The sequence below is a fragment of the Ipomoea triloba genome, chromosome 8 (genome assembly GCF_003576645.1).
Source record: "Ipomoea triloba cultivar NCNSP0323 chromosome 8, ASM357664v1".
NCBI lineage: Eukaryota > Viridiplantae > Streptophyta > Magnoliopsida > Solanales > Convolvulaceae > Ipomoea > Ipomoea triloba.
In genome coordinates this window covers 9,204,277-9,225,042 of record NC_044923.1, presented here as the reverse complement: position 1 = coordinate 9,225,042, position 20,766 = coordinate 9,204,277, and the positions used below count along the sequence as shown (strand labels likewise).

The 20,766-nt window shown below is 36.3% G+C and overlaps 1 protein-coding gene and 3 non-coding genes across 4 annotated transcripts; all 4 read left to right on the top strand.

The window, feature by feature from the left end:
• The first annotated feature begins 6,336 nt into the window (after window positions 1-6,336).
• TRNAN-GUU lies at window positions 6,337-6,410 on the top strand. The gene has a single exon. It is a non-coding gene; the product is annotated as a tRNA-Asn (tRNA).
• Window positions 6,411-9,742: 3,332 nt separating this feature from the next.
• Window positions 9,743-9,816, top strand: TRNAN-GUU. The gene has a single exon. It is a non-coding gene; the product is annotated as a tRNA-Asn (tRNA).
• A 318-nt stretch (window positions 9,817-10,134) lies between these two features.
• Window positions 10,135-10,208, top strand: TRNAN-GUU. The gene has a single exon. It is a non-coding gene; the product is annotated as a tRNA-Asn (tRNA).
• Window positions 10,209-15,542: 5,334 nt separating this feature from the next.
• LOC116026557 (formin-like protein 2) lies at window positions 15,543-20,443 on the top strand. Its single transcript, XM_031267879.1, has 4 exons — window positions 15,543-17,174; window positions 17,439-17,626; window positions 18,033-18,277; window positions 19,266-20,443. Exons 1-4 carry the CDS (start codon window positions 15,730-15,732, stop codon window positions 20,070-20,072), a joined length of 2,685 nt encoding a protein of 894 aa, XP_031123739.1. The 5' UTR covers window positions 15,543-15,729; the 3' UTR covers window positions 20,073-20,443.
• The last annotated feature ends 323 nt before the right edge of the window (window positions 20,444-20,766 follow it).

The following is a 20,766-nucleotide window of genomic DNA, read 5'->3' as shown; positions in this document are numbered from 1 at the left end:
GAGAGTTCTTGGATTCTCTCCCATGATCACTCCTTAGTCGTAGGATTTTGACAATAGGTTCATCCTTTTCTTTTTGTAACCGAAGGCATAGGCTTTTAAAATGCACCAAGGCCTCTGACTTCTCTCTTAAGAAAGAAACCCACTAGAATCGTGAGTAATCATCAACACATACAAAAATATACTTTTTACCTCCTATGCTCCGTCTAAGTTGGCTCCATTAAGTCTTTGTGCACCAATTCCATACAACGCTCAGTCAGTATAGCTTTGACAACCTTATGAGGTGCCCTAGTATGTTTGCCCATAGCACATGCTCCACAGACTCTATTATGATCAACCTTCATCAATCTCATCATATCTCATCATGTCTCAATATCACAAAATTGGGGTAGGGACATCACCTCAGTGAAGCCCCGAGTGGCAGCAACCCTCTATTGAACACCACAACCCCCACTTTACTAAAGGTGGAATCAGGACAACTACTTTAAGTGTGCACACCCCCTAACTGGGATTCCAAGCCTAGCTAGTAGTAAACCAGCCCTAAAGCGAACAAGAGATTTTTCGATCAGGTCGCTTCTACTTATCATAACATAAACTTCGAAAGGATCAGGCGTCTAGTCCGTATCATCTCATCATAATTTCTGAAAGGATCATCCATCCAGTCGGTATCATCTCATCGTAACTTCCGAAAGGATCATCCATCCAGTCGATATCATCTCATCATAACTTCCGAAAGGTTAACTACAAGGGCGGAGGTTCAAGCCTACCTTCTGCGAATAAGGTACATGCATATACACATGTACACTATCCAGCAAAATCGAACGGCCACCATAAGTACATATATATATACACACCTAGGATCTCTTTTGTTTTCTTCACCACTTAGAAATGAGTCTGTTGTTGGGACACAATAGACGCCTATATTTTGGTAATTAAAAAAAAAATTATCTGAGTCATCTTAACTCATCAACACTAAGCTGTCTCACTTCTCCAGCGACATCGAATGGCCGCCATAACTACTTTTTCCTCATCCTCCACTCTCAGCGCTTTCTATCGTGTTCGTACAATGGCCATAAACATAACAGTAGATAAAGGTTATTATGAATAACAAAAAATGACACTTAGAAATGTGTAGTTGGAATAGTTCAATTGGTTAAAGCATGTAGTTGTTAATTATAAGGTCGGAGGTTTAAGCTCTCCTTCTAGCGAATAACTTATATGTGCACTTACTTTTTCCTCATCCTCCACTGCCAACGCTCTCTCTCGTGTCCGTACAATGGCCATAAACATAACACTAGATAAAGGTTATTATGAATAACAAAAAATGACACTTATAAATGTGTAGTTGGAATAGCTCAGTTAGTTTGAGCGTGTGGTTATTAACCACAAGGTTGGAGGTTCAAGCCCTCCTTTCTAGCGAATAAGTTATATACATGCGACGCCTATAGTACTACTTTTTCCTCATCCTCCACTACTAGCGCTCCCTCTCGTGTTCGTATACAATGGCCATGAACATAACACTAGATAAAGGTTATTATGAATAACAAAAAATAGCTGGAATAGCTCAGTTAGTTAGAGTGTGTGGCTGTTAATCACAAAGTCGGAGGGTTCAAGCCCTCTTTAACTCATGTATAGCAATAATAGTTTAGTTGGTTAGAGCGTATAGCTGGTGGTTCAAGCTTTCTTTTTAGCGAATAATGGACATACATATATACACTATCATATAAAGATATACCAGAAACTTAGGATCTCTTTTGTTTTATTCAACACTTAGAAATGAGTTTATTGTTAGGACACAATAGACGCCTATAGTTTGGTAATTTAAAAAGAAAATAAAATGATTTGCGTCATCTTAACTCATCAACACTAAGCTACCTCACTTCTCCAACGACATTGAACGACCGCCATAGCTACTTTTTCCTCATCCTCCACTGCCAGCGCTCTCTCCCGTGTTCGTACAATGGCCATAAACATAATACTAGATGAAGGTTACGTTATTATGAATAACAAAAAATGACACTTAGAATTATGTAGCTGGAATAGCTAAGTTGGTTAGAGCGTGTGGCTGTCAACCACAACCTATTTTTAGCGAATAAGTTACATACATCTATATATATGTACACTATCAGCTTGTATCATTTAAAGATATACTAGAAACTTAGGATCCTTTTTTTTTTGTCTTCAACACATAGAAATGAGTCTATTTTTGGGACACAATAAACGCCTATAGTTTGGTAATTTAAAAAAAAATTATTTGCGTCATCTTAATTCATCAACACTAAGCTGCCTCATTTCTCCAGCGACATTGACCGACCGCTCTCTCTCGTGTTCGTACAATGGCCACAAACATAACACTAGATAAAGGTTATTATGAATAACAAAAAATGACACTTAAAATTGGGTAGCTGGAATAGCTCAGTTGGTTAGAGCGTGTAGCTGTTAACCCCAAGGTCGGAGGTTCAAGCCCTCTTTCTCGCTTAGAAATGAGTAGAACAACTTAGGATCTCTTTTGTTTTCTAGCGAATAAGTTACATACATATATACACATGCACACTGAAGCGATATACTAGAAACAATAACTTAGGATCTTTTTGTTTTCTTCAACACTTAGAAATGAGTAGAACAACTTAGGATCTCTTTTGTTTTCTTCAACACTTAGAAATGAGTAGAACATCTTAACTCATTAACACTAAGCTGACTCACTTCTCCAGCGACATCGAACCGCCGCCATAACTACTTAAGAGATATATTAGCAACACAAACTTCGCATATCCTTTGTTTTCTTCAACGCTTAGAAATGAGTAGAACAACTTAGGATCTCTTTTGTTTTCTAGCGAATAAGTTACGTACATATATACACATGCACACTGAAGGCATATACTAGAAACAATAACTTAGGATCTCTTTTGTTTTCTTCAACACTTAGAAATGAGTAGAAAAACTTAGGATCTCTTTTATTTTCTTCAACACTTAGAACTGAGTAGAACATCTTAACTCGTTAACACTAAGCTAACTCACTTCTCCAGCGACATCGAACCGCTGCCATAACTACTTTTTCCTCATCCTCCCCTGCCAGCGCTCTCTCTCGTGCTCATACAATGGCCATGAACATAACACTAGATAAAGGTTACGTTATTATGAATAACAAAAAATAACACTTAGAAATTTTTAGCTGGAATAGTTCAGTTTGTTAGAGCGTTTGGCAGTTAACCACAAGGTCGGAGGTTCAAGCCCTCTTTTTAGCGAATAAGTTACATACATTTATATATATGTACACTATCAGCTTATATCATTTAAATATATACCAGAAACTTGGGATCTTTTTTTTTTTTTTTGTCTTCAACACATAGAAATGAGTCTATTGTTGGGACACAATAAACGCTTAGGTAATTTAAAAAAACATTATATGCGTCATCTTAATTCATCAACACTAAGCTGCCTCATTTCTCCAGCGACATTGACCGGCCGCTCTCTCTCGTGTTCGTACAATTGCCACAACCATAACACTAGATAAAGCTTATTATGAATAACAAAAAATGACACCTAAAAATGGGTAGCTGGAATAGCTCAGTTGGTTAGAGCGTGTGGCTGTTAACCATAAGGTCGAAGGTTCAAGCCCTCCTCCTAGCGAATAAGTTACATACACATGCAGATTGAGGAGATCTATTAGAAACAAAAACTTTGCGTCTCCTTTGTTTTCTTCAACGCTTAGAAATGAGTAGAACAACTTAGGATCTCTTTTGTTTTCTAGCGAATAAGTTACATACATATATACACATGCACACTGAATGGATATACTAGAAACAATATCTCTTTTGTTTTCTAGCGAATAAGTTACATACATATATACACATGCACACTGAATGGATATACTAGAAACAATAACTTAGGATCTGTTTTTGTTTTCTTCAACACTTAGAAATGAGTAGAAAAACTTAGGATCTCTTTTATTTTCTTCAACACTTAGAAATGAGTTGAACATCTTAACTCGTTAACACTAAGCTAACTCACTTCTCCAGCGACATCGAACCGCCGCCATAACTACTTTTTCCTCATCCTCCACTTCCAGCGCTCTCTCTCGTGTTTGTACAATGGCCATAAACATAACACTAGATAATGGTTATGTTATTATGAATAACAAAAAATAACACTTAGAAATTTTTAGCTGGAATATTTCAGTTGGTTAGAGCGTGTGGCTGTTAACCACAAGGTCGGAGGTTCAAGCCCTCTTTTTAGCGAATAAGTTACATACATTTATATATATGTACACTATCAGCTTATATCATTTAAAGATATACCAGAAACTTAGGATCTTTTTTTTTTTTTTGTCTTCAACACATAGAAATGAGTTTATTGTTGGGCTATAATAAACGCCTATAGTTTGGTAATTTAAAAAAAAATTATTTGCGTCATCTTAATTCATCAACACTAAGCTGCCTCATTTCTCCAGCGACATTGACCGACCGCTCTCTCTCGTGTTTGTACAATGGCCACAAACATAACACTAGATAAAGGTTATTATGAATAAAAAAAAACGACACTTAAAAATGGGTAGTTAGAATAGCTCAGTTGGTTAGAGCATGTGGCTGTTAACCATAAGGTCGGAGGTTCAAGCCCTCCTCTTAGCGAATAAGTTACATACACATGTAGATTGAGGAGATATATTAGAAACAAAAACTTCGCATCTCCTTTGTTTTCTTCAATGCTTAGAAATGAGTAGAACAACTTAGGATCTCTTTTGTTTTCTAGCGAATAAGTTACATACATATATACACATGCACACTGAAGGCATATACTAGAAACAATATCTTAGGATCTCTTTTGTTTTCTTCAACACTTAGAAATGAGTAGAAAAATTAGGATCTCTTTTATTTTCTTCAAAACTTAGAAATGAGTAGAACATCTTAACTCATTAACACTAAGCTAACTCACTTCTCCAGCGACATCGAACCGCCGCCATAACTACTTTTTCCTCATGCTCCACTGCCAGCGCTCTCTCTCGTGTTCGTACAATGGCCATGAACATAACACTAGATAAAGGTTACGTTATTATGAATAACAAAAAATAACACTTAGAAATTGGTTACGTTATTATGAATAACAAAAAATAACACTTAGAAATTTTTAGCTGGAATATGAATAACAAAAAATAACACTTAGAAATTTTTAGCTGGAATAGTTCAGTTGGTTAGAGCGTGTGGCTGTTAACCACAAGGTCGGAGGTTCAAGCCCTATTTTTAGTGAATAAGTTACATACATTGATATATATGTACACTATCAGCTTATATCATTTAAATATATATACCAGAAACTTGGGATCTTTTTTTTTTTGTCTTAAACACATAGAAATGAGTCTATTGTTGGGACACAATAAACGCCTATAGTTTGGTAATTTAAAAAAACATTATTTGCGTCATCTTAATTCATCAACACTAAGCTGCCTCATTTCTCCAGCGACATTGACCGGCCGCTTTCTCTCGTATTCGTACAATGGCCACAAACATAACACTAGATAAAGCTTATTATGAATAACAAAAAATGACACTTAAAAATGGGTAGCTGGAATAGCTCTGTTGGTTAGAGCGTGTGGTTGTTAACCACAAGGTCGGAGGTTCAAGCCCTCCTTCTAGTGAATAAGTTACATACATGCACAAGAGATATACTAGAAACAGAAAACTTGGGATCTCTTTTATTTTCTTCAACACTTAGAAATGAGTATAACAACTTATGATCTCTTTTATTTTCTTCAACACTTAGAAATGAGTAGAACATCTTAACTCATTAACACTAAGCTAACCCACTTCTCCAGCGACATCGAACAGCCGCCATAACTACTTTTTCCTCATCCTCCACTGCCAGCGCTCTCTCTCGTGTTCGTACAATGGCCATGAACATAACACTAGATAAAGGTTACGTTATTATGAATAACAAAAAATAACACTAAGAAATTTTTAGCTGGAATAGTTCAGTTGGTTAGAGCGTAAGGCTGTTAACCACAAGGTCGGAGGTTCAAGCCCTCTTTTTAGTGAATAAGTTACATACATTTATATATATGTACACTATCAGCTTATATCATTTAAATATATACCAGAAACTTGGGATCTTTTTTTTTGTCTTCAACACATAGAAATGAGTCTATTGTTGGGACACAATAAACGCCTATAGTTTGGTAATTTAAAAAAACATTATTTGCGTCATCTTAATTCATCAACACTAAGCTGCCTCATTTCTCCAGCAATATTGACCGGCCGCTCTTTCTCGTGTTCGTACAATGGCCACAAACATAACACTAGATAAAGCTTATTATGAATAACAAAAAATGACACTTAAAAATGGGTAGCTGGAATAGCTCAGTTGGTTAGAGCGTGTGGCTGTTAACCACAAGGTCGGAGGTTCAAGCCCTCCTTCTAGCGAATAAGATACATACACATGCACACTGAAGAGATATATTATTCGCAACAAAAACATCGCATATCCTTTTTTTCTTCAACGCTTAGAAATGAGTAGAACAACTTAGGATCTCTTTTGTTTTCTAGCGAATAAGTTACATACATATATACACATGCACACTGAATGGATATACTAGAAACAATAACTAAGGATCTGTTTTGTTTTCTTCAACACTTAGAAATGAGTAGAAAAACTTATGATCTCTTTTATTTTCTTCAACACTTAGAAATGAGTAGAACATTTTAACTTATTAACACTAAGCTAACTCACTTCTCCAGCGACATCGAACCGCCGCCATAACTACTTTTTCCTCATCCTCCACTGCCAGCGCTCTCTCGTGTTCGTACAATGGCCATAAACATAACACTAGATAATGGTTACGTTATTATGAATAACAAAAAATAACACTTAGAAATTTTTAGCTGGAATAGTTCAGTTGGTTAGAGCGTGTGGCTGTTAACCACAAGGTCGGAGGTTCAAGCCCCCTTTTTAGCGAATAAGTTACATACATTTATATATATGTACACTATCAGCTTATATCATTTAAAGATATACTAGAAACTTAGGATCTTTTTTTTTTTTTGTCTTCAACACATAGAAATGAGTTTATTGTTGGGACACAATAAACGCCTATAGTTTGGTAATTTAAAAAAAAATTATTTGCGTCATCTTAATTCATCAACACTAAGCTGCCTCATTTCTCCAGCGACATTGACCGACCGCTCTCTCTCGTGTTCGTACAATGGCCACAAACATAACACTAGATAAAGGTTATTATGAGTAACAAAAAATGACACTTAAAAATGAGTAGCTGGAATAGCTCAGTTGGTTAGAGCGTGTGGCTGTTAACCACAAGGCTGGAGGTTCAAGCCCTCCTAGCGAATACGTTACATACACATGCACATTGAAGAATGAGTAGAACAACTTAGGATCTCTTTTGTTTTCTAGCGAATAAGTTACATACATATATACACATGCACACTGAAGGGATATACTAGAAACGCTTAGAAATGAGTAGAACAACTTAGGATCTCTTTTGTTTTCTAGCGACTGAAGGAATATACTAGAAACAATAACTTAGGATCTTTTTGTTTTCTTCAACACTTAGAAATGAGTAGAACAACTTAGGATCTCTTTTGTTTTCTTCAACACTTAGAAATGAGTAGAACATCTTAACTCACGCTTAGAAATGAGTAGAACAACTTAGGATCTCTTTTGTTTTCTAGCGAATAAGTTACATACATATATACACATGCACACTGAAGGCATATACTAGAAACAATAACTTAGGATCTTTTGTTTTCTTCAACACTTAGAAATGAGTAGAACAACTTAGGATCTCTTTTGTTTTCTTCAACACTTAGAAATGAGTAGAACATCTTAACTCATTAACACTAAGCTGACTCACTTCTCCAGCGACATCGAACCGCCGCCATAACTACTTTTTCCTCATCCTCCACTGCCAGCGTTCTCTCTCATGTTCATACAATGGCCATGAACATAACACTAGATAAAGGTTACGTTATTATGAATAACAAAAATAACACTTAGAAATTTTTAGCTGGAATATTTCAGTTGGTTAGAGCGTGTGGCTGTTAACCACTGTTGGATATTTATATAGTAATGGAGATTAATGGTTCAGATGGCTACCATGAAAGCTCAACTAGTATTTGGAGTTGTGGAGTATTGAATATTATTGAGTTTGGTGGAGATGATTTTGGGATACTTGAGAGGTCTCGAGAGGTGTTCGAGAGGTGTTCGAAAGGTCAGCGAGAGGTCGATTCGCGGAATCTGTCTCGCAGAAGTAATGTCTCGAACCTACTTTGAACAAGCAATGTTTCGAATATGAATTCACCTTTCGAAGCTTGAACCTTCCTATGCTTTGTGAAACATAATCATGGGAAATGGTTTAAGGAATTGCAGTACATGCATACGTGTTTCATAAATATTAAGTCTCTTGGTTTCATGGTTTGACTTTGATGCATGAATATATTATGCATATAAACATTGCTTAATGCTTGGTAATTTATTCTGAATATGTTTGGTAATTTATTCTGATGCTATGCACGTGGTTATATTTCTGGATTTGCATGCTCACATGCATTTGAAATATTAAGTTGTGGATATAATTGTTTGAATTATATCACATGCATGAGTTCAGAATATTACGTAAAACTAATCCCAAGTTTGATATATTTCATATATATCTTTGGAAGTTGGTTTTGTAACTGCTATAAACTTCCAGTAACCTCTCCTAACAGTCAGATTTTATTTCTATAAAATCTAAAGGAGATACATCTGAGGAACTGAAGCGAGATAATGTAATGCATTTAATCTGCATGAAACCTTGATATTTCACAGTCCTACAATTCTACAGGAAATTCTTAATAAAAGCAACTTAAGAATTTCATTCATCTTCTTGTATCCCATAAGATTAAATCTGTAACCCTGTTGCTTTCTAAGGGAGATTTAAAGCTTATAGGAAAGTGATTACACGCCTGAAGATACTAGATGATCCGGATTTGTTCCCTTGTTCTTTTGTATTATATTGTATCTCTTTTATATTACAGATACAACAACATTTTTTCCAACAACAACAAGGTCGGAGGTTCAAGCCCTCTTTTAGCGAATAAGTTACATACATTTATATATATGTACATTATCTGCTTGTATCATTTAAAGATATACCAGAATCTTAGGATCCTTTTTTTTTTGTCTTCAACACATAGAAATGAGTCTATTGTTGGGACACAATAAACGCCTATAGTTTGGAAATTTAAAAAAAAAATTATTTGCGTCATCTTAATTCATCAACACTAAGCTGCCTCACTTCTCCAGCGACATCGACCGGCCGCTCTCTCTCGTGTTCGTACAATGGCTACAAACATAACACTAGATAAAGGTTATTATGAATAACAAAAAATGACACTTAAAAATGGGTAGTTGGAATAGCTCAGTTGGTTAGAGCGTGTGGCTGTTAACCACAACAAGGTCAAAGGTTCAAGCCCAAACAAAAACTAAGCATCTCCTTTGTTTTCTTCAACGCTTAGAAATGAGTAGAACAACTTAGGATCTCTTTTGTTTTCTTCAACAATTAGAAATGAGTAGAACATCTTAACTCATTAACACTAAGCTGACTCACTTCTCCAGTGACATCGAACCGCCGCCATAACTACTTTTTCCCCATCCTCCACCGCCAGCGCTCTCTCTCGTGTTCGTACAATGGCCATGAACATAACACTAGATAAAGGTTAAGTTATTATGAATAACAAAAAATGACACTTAAAATTTTTTAGCTGGAATAGTTCAGTTGGTTAGAGCGTGTGGCTGTTAACCACAAGGTCGGAGGTTCAAGCCCTCTTTTTAGCGAATAAGTTACATACATTTATATATATGTACACTATCAGCTTGTATCATTTAAAGATATACCAGAAACTTAGGATCCTTTTTTTTCTTCAACAGATAGAAATGAGTCTATTGTTGGGACACAATAAACGCCTATAGTTTGGTAATTTAAAAAAAAATTATTTATGTCATCTTAATTCATCAACACTAAGCTGCCTCACTTCTCCAGCGACATCGACCGGCTGCTCTCTCTCGTGTTCGTACAAATGGTACAATGGCCACAAGCATAACACTAGATAAAGGTTATTATGAATAACAAAAAATGACACTTAACAATGGGTAGCTAGAATAGCTTAGTTGGTTAGAGCGTGTGGCTGTTAACCACAAGGTCGGAGGTTCAAGCCCTCCTTCTAGCGAATAAGTTTTTCTTCAACACTTAGAAATGAGTAAAACAACTTAGGATCTCTTTTGTTTTCTTCAACACTTAGAAATGAGTAGAACAACTTAGGATCTCTTTTGTTTTTTTCAACACTTAGAAATGAGTAGAACATCTTAACTCATTAACACTAAACTGTCTCACTTCTCCAACGACATCGAAGTGTGTAGCTGGAATAGCTCAGTTGGTTAGAACGTGTGGCTGTTAACCACAAGGTCTGAGGTTGAAGCCTTCCTTCTAGCGAATAAGTCATACACATATATATACATATAGAAATGAGTTTGTTGTTGGCGTCAGTGCGAGAAAATAGAGGATAATTCGAGTAGAACATCTTAACTCATTAACACTAAACTGTCTCACTTCTCCAACGACATCGAAGTGTGTAGCTGGAATAGCTCAGTTGGTTAGAACGTGTGGCTGTTAACCACAAGGTCTGAGGTTGAAGCCTTCCTTCTAGCGAATAAGTCATACACATATATATACATATAGAAATGAGTTTGTTGTTGGCGTCAGTGCGAGAAAATAGAGGATAATTCTCTAGCTTTATATATTATTTTATGTTTTTCAGCTTTATATATTTTCATTTTATTTATTTCTAATTATTGTATTTAAAATTGATGTGTATAGGGTTCACATAGTTTCACTTACAAGTGCACCTAGTTTCACTTACAAGTGCACCTATTTTCACTTACAAGTACACCTATTTTCACTTACAAGTGGAAGTAATTTAATTTGTTCACATTCATGCACCTAGGTGCACCCACTTATAATGTTAGGTGCAACTAGTTATAACATTAGGTGCACTTAGTATTGAGCTAAGCGTACATTTTACTTACACTTGTAAAACATTTTACTTGCACTTGTGCACCTATTTTCACTTACAAGTACAAGTAATTTACCTTGTTAACATTCATGCACCTAGGTGCAACCTAGGTGTACCTAATTATAACATTAGGTGCATCTAGTTATAACATTAGGTGCACTTAGTATTGATACTCAGTGTACAATTTACTTGCACCTGTAATACATTTTACTTGCACTTATGCACCTATTTTCACTTACAGGACCATAAGAAAGTAAAACAACCTAGATTGCCCATAGCTAATCGGCTTAAACCAAGAAGGTGAATATCTCTAATTGCTATCTCTTAAATTAAATAACATTCATATTGATACTTTGTTTTTTTTACAAAATTTTTTAATGAATATACATGTTCATAAAATCACTATTCTATGTTCTTAAATCCCTTGCCAAAGACCTTGTGGTCTAGTGGACCCTACATGGGAGGGGGTGGGTTTGAGCCTGAGGCAATATTGGCTCTTTGTGCTTCATTTGATTGAGAAAGTAGCTATGAATAGATACTACATTGTAACAGAGTCAATAGTACTCAAAAAAATGTTCTTAAATCCCCTATTTCATGTTTATAAAATTCATTACTACAAGTTCATGAAGTCATTATTAATATAGGTTATTAAGTTACTACTGCAAGTTTATTAAATCATTATTATAGCTCTATAAAGTCACTACTACGTAGTGTAGGTTCATAAAGTCATTATTGTAAGTTTATTAAATTACTATTACAACATGTTTATAAATATCATATTTGTACATTTCTTCTTACATGTTTTGTGTTAGTGCTTGTCACTCATTTACGTATGACCAATTTTGTTGCTTATTGAGTTATAACCATGTCCAAGTACCTTGGATACGTTTCTTATCAAAATGGTGTAGATTTGAGCTTAATGGGAGGAATGATGAAGTCATCTAGCAATATGTAAGGATTTCAAGAGTTGTGGATGCTATGAAACTTAAGAAATAGCAAATTTGAAGTGACGTGACTAAACCCGAGACCTAATCGAGCAAGAGAAATGAAGAAATCACGATTTGGGGCAAAGTTTGAAGAACATAACCACCATCTGGCTGTGGTGGCAAGTTTTAATTTACAAGCAATTCTGTCAAGCAACTGCTCTATGTTTTGACTATATCTAAAATCTAATTCTAACGTTAACAAGGTATAAAAAACAAGCAATTCTGTCAAGCGACTACTATGTGTTTTGACTATATCTAAAACCTAATTCTAACGTTAACAAGGTAAAAAATATTAAAAAAAAAAAAAAAAAAACTCAGAGAGTTGTACTGTTGCACAATGACAACCCTTTCTTGTCATCCCGTTCATGATGTTTTGATCACATCTTGGTGTAAGAACATCCAAATGAAGTGGTTCTAACAAGATGTGAAAGCTAATTTAAAGAGTTACAATTTATGTGAATATTATTAAATCTAATGTAGGCATTAACAAAGTCAAGCTTTAAAATCAAATATACTATATAAAGAAAACCATGTTGGCTATAGACCATGGTCATGGTAGAGGTTGTGGTCAAGACCCTTGTAGCTTTTAAAAGAGGTTTTTTTTTTTTTTTTTTTTTTGACATTTTATCATAATGTTGGACCTGGTTTTAAACCTCATTCATAAATTTTCTCTTCTCCACTTAGAATAGGCCGAGTTAGATTAGAACTTTTAATTTTCATTTCTAAAACAATTTCAACATTGTAATATTTAATTCTCTATGCATTAAAGCTAAGTTTCTCTACTTCGATCAATTTTAATTCCTTTTACTTTTATCTATTGCTTTATTGTTCAAGTTTATAGTGAATTTTTACATTTCTTGCTTTATAATGTGTAGTTAATTCATCTAGAGGATTTGAATTAAGCTTTTCTCTTGTTGGTATTGTTGTTGTTGTTGTTGTTGTTGTTGTTTTGTGTGTGTGTGTGTTTTTTTTTTAATGCTCTAATGTGATTTGAATTGCATAGAGGGAATTGCTTTAGTGACAAGTTGATCTCTTGTCTAACCTTAGGCCTAGTTACTTGGAAATTATTAGATTTGTGCGAATATCACGAGAATGTAATACGTTATAACCACACTACCCACAATCGTTCTCCTACTTTGAGATCGAAAAGAAAATGAAAAGGAAACTTGTATGTTATGTGTGTGCTTGATGAATTGTTCTAACTAGGATTGAACTACCATGAGAGTGGAGTTCAACAGTAAGGTAGTTGCCTTGTCCAATGACTATGAGAATAGCGTTGTCACATTTGTTGCATCTCCCTTGGCCTTGGCTAGAACATTACATATATGCTCCCCAATTTCAAGACACTCTAGCATCTTGGTAAGGGTTGGTCAAGTTGGAAAACTTCCCCGGCCCTTTGTTTGCCTTTCATATTTGTTTCTTTTATTTGCTTGTTTATTTCTTGTCTTTACCTTTGGATCACATCACCACTTGTTTTGTTTGAGCTAGCTTCTACATAACTTGCAAACTAGTGATTGGTTTGCGCCATACTCTTTAAACACATACTAGCCCGCTTGAAGTTTTCTTTAACACAACTCACATACTAGACCCTTGTTCATGATATCTGCTCCCTGACAAATTATTGTGTGGACCATAGTGCACATAGTGCTGTGTGAATCATAACAAAAATTACATTTTAATATTCTAAAAGTACATTATTTTTATACTAAATATACATTATTTGATAATATGGTACACACAATAATGATTGATATTCCTTCCGTCCATTTTATGTGTCTGTTTCGGTTAACGTAGCTGGAGTTATTTTTAATTCAATTTTTTATTATATCAAGAGCATCTACACCAGTGGAGCTTTCACGATAATTGAGGTAAATAATGCCACATGGATGAGTGAGAAAAGTGGTGAGAGAAGATCCAACACCATCTCCAATGAAGGGGATAATGCTACAGTAATGATTGACACTAAAAATAAGAAAAAGGATCTGATGTGCGCGTTTCGCGCACAGCACGCGCCTGACAACTCCAATTATTTATTATTATTATTTTTTAATTTGATTTCTTTTTTTTTTTTTCTTCCCCTCTCATTTTCTCTTTTCTACTAACACTTACAAAAACTCCTCAATAACCGTGAAAAAACCCCATTGATAAGGATGCTCTAAGTTTAGAATTAGTATACAAAATTTATATATTTAGAAAGTACAGTAATAATACTATTAAACATAAAATTGAATTTAAAATTAAGTAAAAAAAATACTAAAGAAAATAAACAAACAAAGAAAGAGTTGGTTTGACCAATGAATAGTAAGTAAGACATATAAAATGGGACAAAGTAAGTATAATTTATTCTTGTTTGCTTGAATTTTAACTTAAATTGGGCCAATTTAAACCAAAATAATTTTTTTTAATTATCTTTTTAAAAATTTTTTTTTTATTCTTTGAAGATGGCTGGTGATGAAGATTTGGCATCTTATGTGGACGATGAATAAGATAAATATATGATGTAACAACTTACATCATTGTAACTTAATGTTTGCAGGAAATAATAGGTCAGAATGGGTTTATTGCATTCTTTTTAAAAGTTCAATGATGAAATTGAAATTTCGTAAAGTTTAATGGCATAATTATATTTTCAGTTGGAGAGTTTATTTGACAATTATTATTTTTATTTTTAATAATAAGGCTACAAGTGTTATATGTGTGATTTGAGATAAAATATATATTATAAATCAGAATAGGATCCATGTTGCATCATGAACTCATGTATATAAAAATAATACAGTATGTACATAAAATTAATATTGTAGATTCATAAATATGGTACTAATTGACTAATTATCACTTAAATATATTATTCTCTATTTATGTTAGTACAAATAAAATTAATATATACAAAAGTGTTGTTGAGATACTTTAAATGACACTATATTGATATAATTTTTTAATAAATTATTTAATAATTTTAGATAAACTTATAGTAGTAAAATAGTAATTTTATGAGCCTACAATAGTGAATTTATATACCTATAGTTGTGACTTTATGAACCAGCAATAATGTAGTGATTTATATATATACCTAAAGCCATCTGGCGCCTGGCGGCCACTCTCAATCGTCCAGCCGGATGCGTGTGTAACACTTGCCCGCTGGTTGCGTCTCACATCAATGTTTTTTTTTTTTTTTCCTGACATGATTCAAGCATTTGCAGGAATATATTTTGTCTATTATCTCACCCCACATCAGTCCAAGATCATCTCTTAGCTTTGCCACTACTCCAAAAATCAAGTATGATACATTGATTGATGTAGATGATCTTATTGTATTTGTATTTATAGGTTAGATATAGATAATTTTTGAAGAAAATATTACTATGCTCAAAGAATTAAATGAGTGAAAAATAGAAATACCCCAAATACTATTTTAAGGTGGGGTTTCTATTCTTTAATTTCTCAACTATACATGCATTGATGNCCCCCCCACCCCCCCCCCCCCCCCCCCCCCCCCCGCCCCACCACCTCTCTCCCTCTGTACTACAATCTGTACTCTTCCTTTCTCCATTGCTGCAACAATGAAAACCTCTCCCCACATTCTTTATCTTCTCTGGGTTCTTCAAAGAATTCATCTTTTGATGATTACAGTTTGCTCTCATCACTGCAGATAAAAATATTTCTTTAATCACTTGTCTCGCTCTACTTCTATGGCTTCTGCATTTGCGATAATGCTCTTCTTAGCATTGTTAATAGTATTGCTTCTTTCTCCTCCCGCCGCCGCCGCATATGAGAGCCGCCACGCCCGGCGGATCCTCCACCAACCGCTCTTCCCACTTGGAACCTCTCTTCCTCCTACTTTTCCGCCGTACGTGGCGGCTACTACTGTTTCTCACCCTCCCTCTTCTTCTCCTCAGTTACAACCCAAGTTCCCATTATCATCGTCCCAGTCTCCCCCGAATCCGCCCTTAGTTCGGAACCCGTTTTTCCCGGTTTACACTTCGCCGCCGCCGCCGCCGCCGCCGGCGGCGGCGGCGGCGGATTCTTCCGCCATTGCTACTCTTCCGGCGAATATTTCCTCCATTGTTGTGCCGGAGTCTTCCTCAAATGCCGGCAAGCCTGTTTCTCCGAAGGTGATAACCGGTATTGTGGTTGTCTTTGTTGTGTTTGCTTGCCTCGTTATCGGCCTCGCCGTGTTTTTCCTCCTCCACCGCCGCCGCTACGGCGAGAAGAGCCGCCGGCAAAAGGCCGACAGCCTCCGCCTTGTCCCGCCTAACGCCACACCTTCCGACGCCGGCTTCGGCGGCGACGCTGTGAAGAAACCGCCGCTTCCGTCTACGAGGCTGCCCTGCTACAAAACCATGGCTGCCTCAACGAGTTCTGAGTTTCTTTACCTCGGCACGCTGGTGAGCTCTCGGGAAGTAAACGAAGATCAACTCTCTGCGAAACCGCCGCTGAACCTCCAGCGCCTCGGTTCGCCGGAGCTCCGGCCCCTGCCGCATATACGACAGAAACGGAGAAATGGTGATGTCATGTTCCCGGCGGAAGAAGATGAGGAAGAGTTTTTCTCTCCCACGGGGACCTCAGGCGGCAGAAATAGTCCCAACCTTAACGATTGGATCTCTCAGCGAGGGTTTGAAGAGGCATTTAGGGCTCAGAGTAGCTTTCCCATTTCCAATTTGAATTCCCCAATTGATTCTTCATGTGCTAGTCCTTCAATAGAGTTGAATTTGAGCCCTAGAAGCTTGAGGTCTAGGTCCCCTGACTCTTTAGTCAATTTCCCTGCTCAACCTCGGTTCATTCCCGCCCCGCCACTATGGGAACAGAGGACCATATCAATGTCTCCCGGAGTTTCAGAGTCTCCGGTGAGAAAACCGGCTGATTCGGGTAGCTATATGTGTGTAAAACTGCCGCCACCTCCACCTCCTCCTCCTCAGAGGTTTCCCGAAGCTCCGATGGTGGAAAACGAGGGTCCACCAGTGCTTGTGGCACCATCAAGGCCAGTAGTAGTTTCGTTGGATGGTTCCGGTGCTGGAGATATGAGAAATGTAGAGACTATGAAGCCCAAGCTCAAGCCTTTGCATTGGGATAAAGTTAGAACCAGTGCTTCTGATAGAGCAATGGTTTGGGATCAGTTGAAATCTGGCTCTTTTCAGTGAGATTTTTAATTTTTATAGCTAACTCGTATATGTTCTTCAACAACTTTTAGGGTTTGATCATACTTCATAGTTCATAGCTTAAGTCATGTCTGCATTTTCTTGCTCTAGAATGAAAAATTCACATCCATAAATATGATTGAACCTAATGGCAATGCTTAAATTTCATGTTTTTAATTGTAGTAGGAGGTTGCTTACCCTTTTCTTTTTCCTCCGTTTAATGATTTATATGTAGAGGAGATTTGATTCTTGTCTTGTTGTAGGTTGAATGAGGAAATGATTGAGACATTATTCGTGGTAAACTTTTCAAAAGATCGCAATAAACAACCATTGATGCCGGTGTTGAATCAGGAAAATAAGGCGCTTGACCCAAAGAAATCTCAAAACATTGCGATTTTGTTGAGAGCACTTAATGTTACTGTAGATGAAGTTTGTGAAGCACTTTTAGAAGGTAAAGAGTTGGTTACTCCATGGAGTTTTCTTTAAAGTCATCAATTCATCATGAGTAGCTGTTATCTTGAATACAGTTAATTGAAGCATGTGCTACATCTCAACTAAAAGTCTAAGCAATAAATGAACCATAGTTTCATGACCTTTGGCATGGGATTGGCTTTGATTCCAAATCATGCACTCCATCTCAACTAAAAAGTCTAAGCTGATAGTTGGATTATACATTTATGTTTATATATTATATGCTCAACATGCCTAACACAATTGACACCTAGGCTGATTTTGCACTTGAGTTTAGTTCTGTTACTACTGTGTAGATGATGATCTATCTATTTTAAAAACAAGGTCTTTTGCATCAAGAGGTATATTCATCTTTATTCTTTTTTTTTTTTTTTAAATGTAAACAGGCAATGCAGATATACTGGGAACAGAACTTCTTGAAAGTTTGTTAAAGATGGCTCCCACTAAAGAAGAGGAATGTATGTTAAAGGAATTCAACGATGCATCACCGCTCAAGCTGGGCCCTGCTGAAAATTTTCTCAAAACGGTGCTTGATATACCTTTTGCATTTAGAAGGGTGGATGCAATGCTTTATATAGCCAATTTTGATTCAGAGGTTGAGTACCTGAAGAGATCATTCGAGACACTCGAGGTAAATTCGACTTTCATCATTCAAATTGTAGACATAATCATATCTTTTGTATTTCTCCCTATTACTTGACATGAATACACGATAGGGCGCATTAACACATCTAACTGAAGTGCAGATTTTATTTACTAGTTTGATTCTGTGGACATAATTAATGTGTATTGGGACAACATATATAACTGGTTCTAGTACGACGAGATTGTTGGCCTGAAAGTCTTCGTAACTGGTCTTGTTGGCCTGAAAGTCTTCATAACTGGTCTTAGCTATAAGCTTTCTAGTACGACGAGATTGTTGGCCTGAAAGTCTTCATAACTGGTCTTAGCTATAAGCTACAAGACCAAATCTGCATGTGCCTTTTGCTGGTTTAGTGGTTTTATGTATGCTTAGCTATAAGCTACAAGACCAAATCTGCATGTGCCTTTTGCTGGTTTAGTGGTTTTAGGATCAAGAGCTTACCACTACGCCAAAAGTTATAGGTGATACTGAAAGTGCAACTTTACACTTTATTTCCTTATAGACCATCATCACATTTTCGAGATGCTAGGTGCTAGACTTGGACTCAAACCCCCACTTGTTAAAGAATCAAGCGCTTACCACTTATGCCAAAAGTTATAGCTTGTAGCGAAGGCACAATTTTATTTCCTTATAGACAACCATCACATTTTCGAGACTCAGGGTGCTGGACTTGACCTTTTAAGCCCTTTACCGAACTCCGTGCAACATATGCCGAAATTGTGATCCTCACGAAATTTTTTGACCATGAAAAGAGTATGTTGTGGTTTACTTGTTTAAAGGGACGGATAAATTCCTATGTCATGCAATGACTTTGAGTCCTAAATTTATATTTGATTTTAGAAAAATTCGGATAAAAATATCTTAGCTTTTGGTATGTAGAGGAATAGCAAAATCGTTAGGGGCAAAAATTGATGCTTTGCAAATATTATAGCCTTCTTTTCTAGTTAACCATTGCTCGCATATTCTATCATTTCAGGCTGCATGTGAAGAGTTGAGGAACAGCAGAATGTTTCTAAAGCTCCTAGAAGCCGTACTAAAGACTGGAAACCGCATGAATGTCGGAACCAACCGTGGGGATGCGCTTGCCTTCAAACTTGACACACTTCTTAAGCTCGTAAATGTCAAGGGCACTGATGGCAAAACTACCCTTCTACATTTTGTCGTCCAAGAAATCATAAGAGCAGAAGGCTCTCGACTTTCTGGTGCTCCAAAGGAAGATAATCAACAATCCACCCTCCGGGATGAGGTTGAATTCAGAAAGGTTGGCCTTCAAGTCCTTTCGGGCTTGAGTGGGGAGCTCACAAATGTCAAGAAAGCCGCCTCAATGGACTCGAATGTTCTTAGAAACGAAGCCTCAAAACTAGCTGAAGGAGTTGCCAAGATTGAGGAAGTAGTGAAAATAAGCAAAGAATTAGCCTCGAAGTTTTCTGAATCGATGAAGCGGTTTCTGAAAAAGGCAGAAGTAGAAATCGTCAACATTCAAGCCCAAGAGAGCATGTCCTTCGCCATTGTGAAGGAGCTGACGGAATATTTCCATGGCGACTCGACTAAGGAAGAAGCTCATCCACTCCGAATATTCACAGTCGTGAGGGACTTCCTCTGTGTCCTCGATCAGGTATGCAAAGACGTTGGCAAAATAAATGATCGAACCACAATCAGCTCACGAGGCCAACCGTTTCCCATGCCTGTTAGCTCCGGGCTTCATCACATGTTTCCTGGGTACGACATTGGAAGGCAGCAAGACAGTTCATCTTCCGATGAAGAAAGCTCTTCCTCGTTGTGAATAGCTTCATGTCTTGTCTGTCACTGCTTACTATGGTACAATTCACTGGAGAGCAAAGGGATTGAGCTTTTGACATCCCTAAAGTTAGTTTTGGGTTTGTATAGATTCTATATAGTTAGAATTTTTATTTTTTTTTTAATTTTAAATAAGGGTAATGCTATTTACACGCTCTAATTTTTATACATTTTATCCATGCCATCAAGGAGAATATATTGGTTCAATCTGAGGGCATAGATGTCAAAAAATTAGAGTGTATAAGTAGTATTATTCCTTTCTGTTTCTTGTTTTTACTTGCTGTTAAATATGGAGTATAATGGATGAGTGTTATTATAGCCTATTATGACAACATAGCCCTCATTTTCTTCTTCAAATTCCATGAGTTTATACTTGGAATATTTTAAGTCACTATTTCTTATCAAAAGATAGATATGAAAGACAAGTTATAAACTATTCATAATATATATATTTTTAGAAAAGGGATAAATTGCAATTTAAGTTCCCGAGTGGTAGCCAAGGATCTTATGGTCCAGTGGCACCAAGTTGCTTTTTTGGATAGGAAAATCAATATGTCTGCTTGGTAACATAGTTCTTTTTTGGATAGGAAAATCAATGTCTGCTTGGTAACATAGTTAATGATCAGTTTATTTGATCATTATTAATTGTTTGACTTGATTAAATAATTAATATAAGTGTT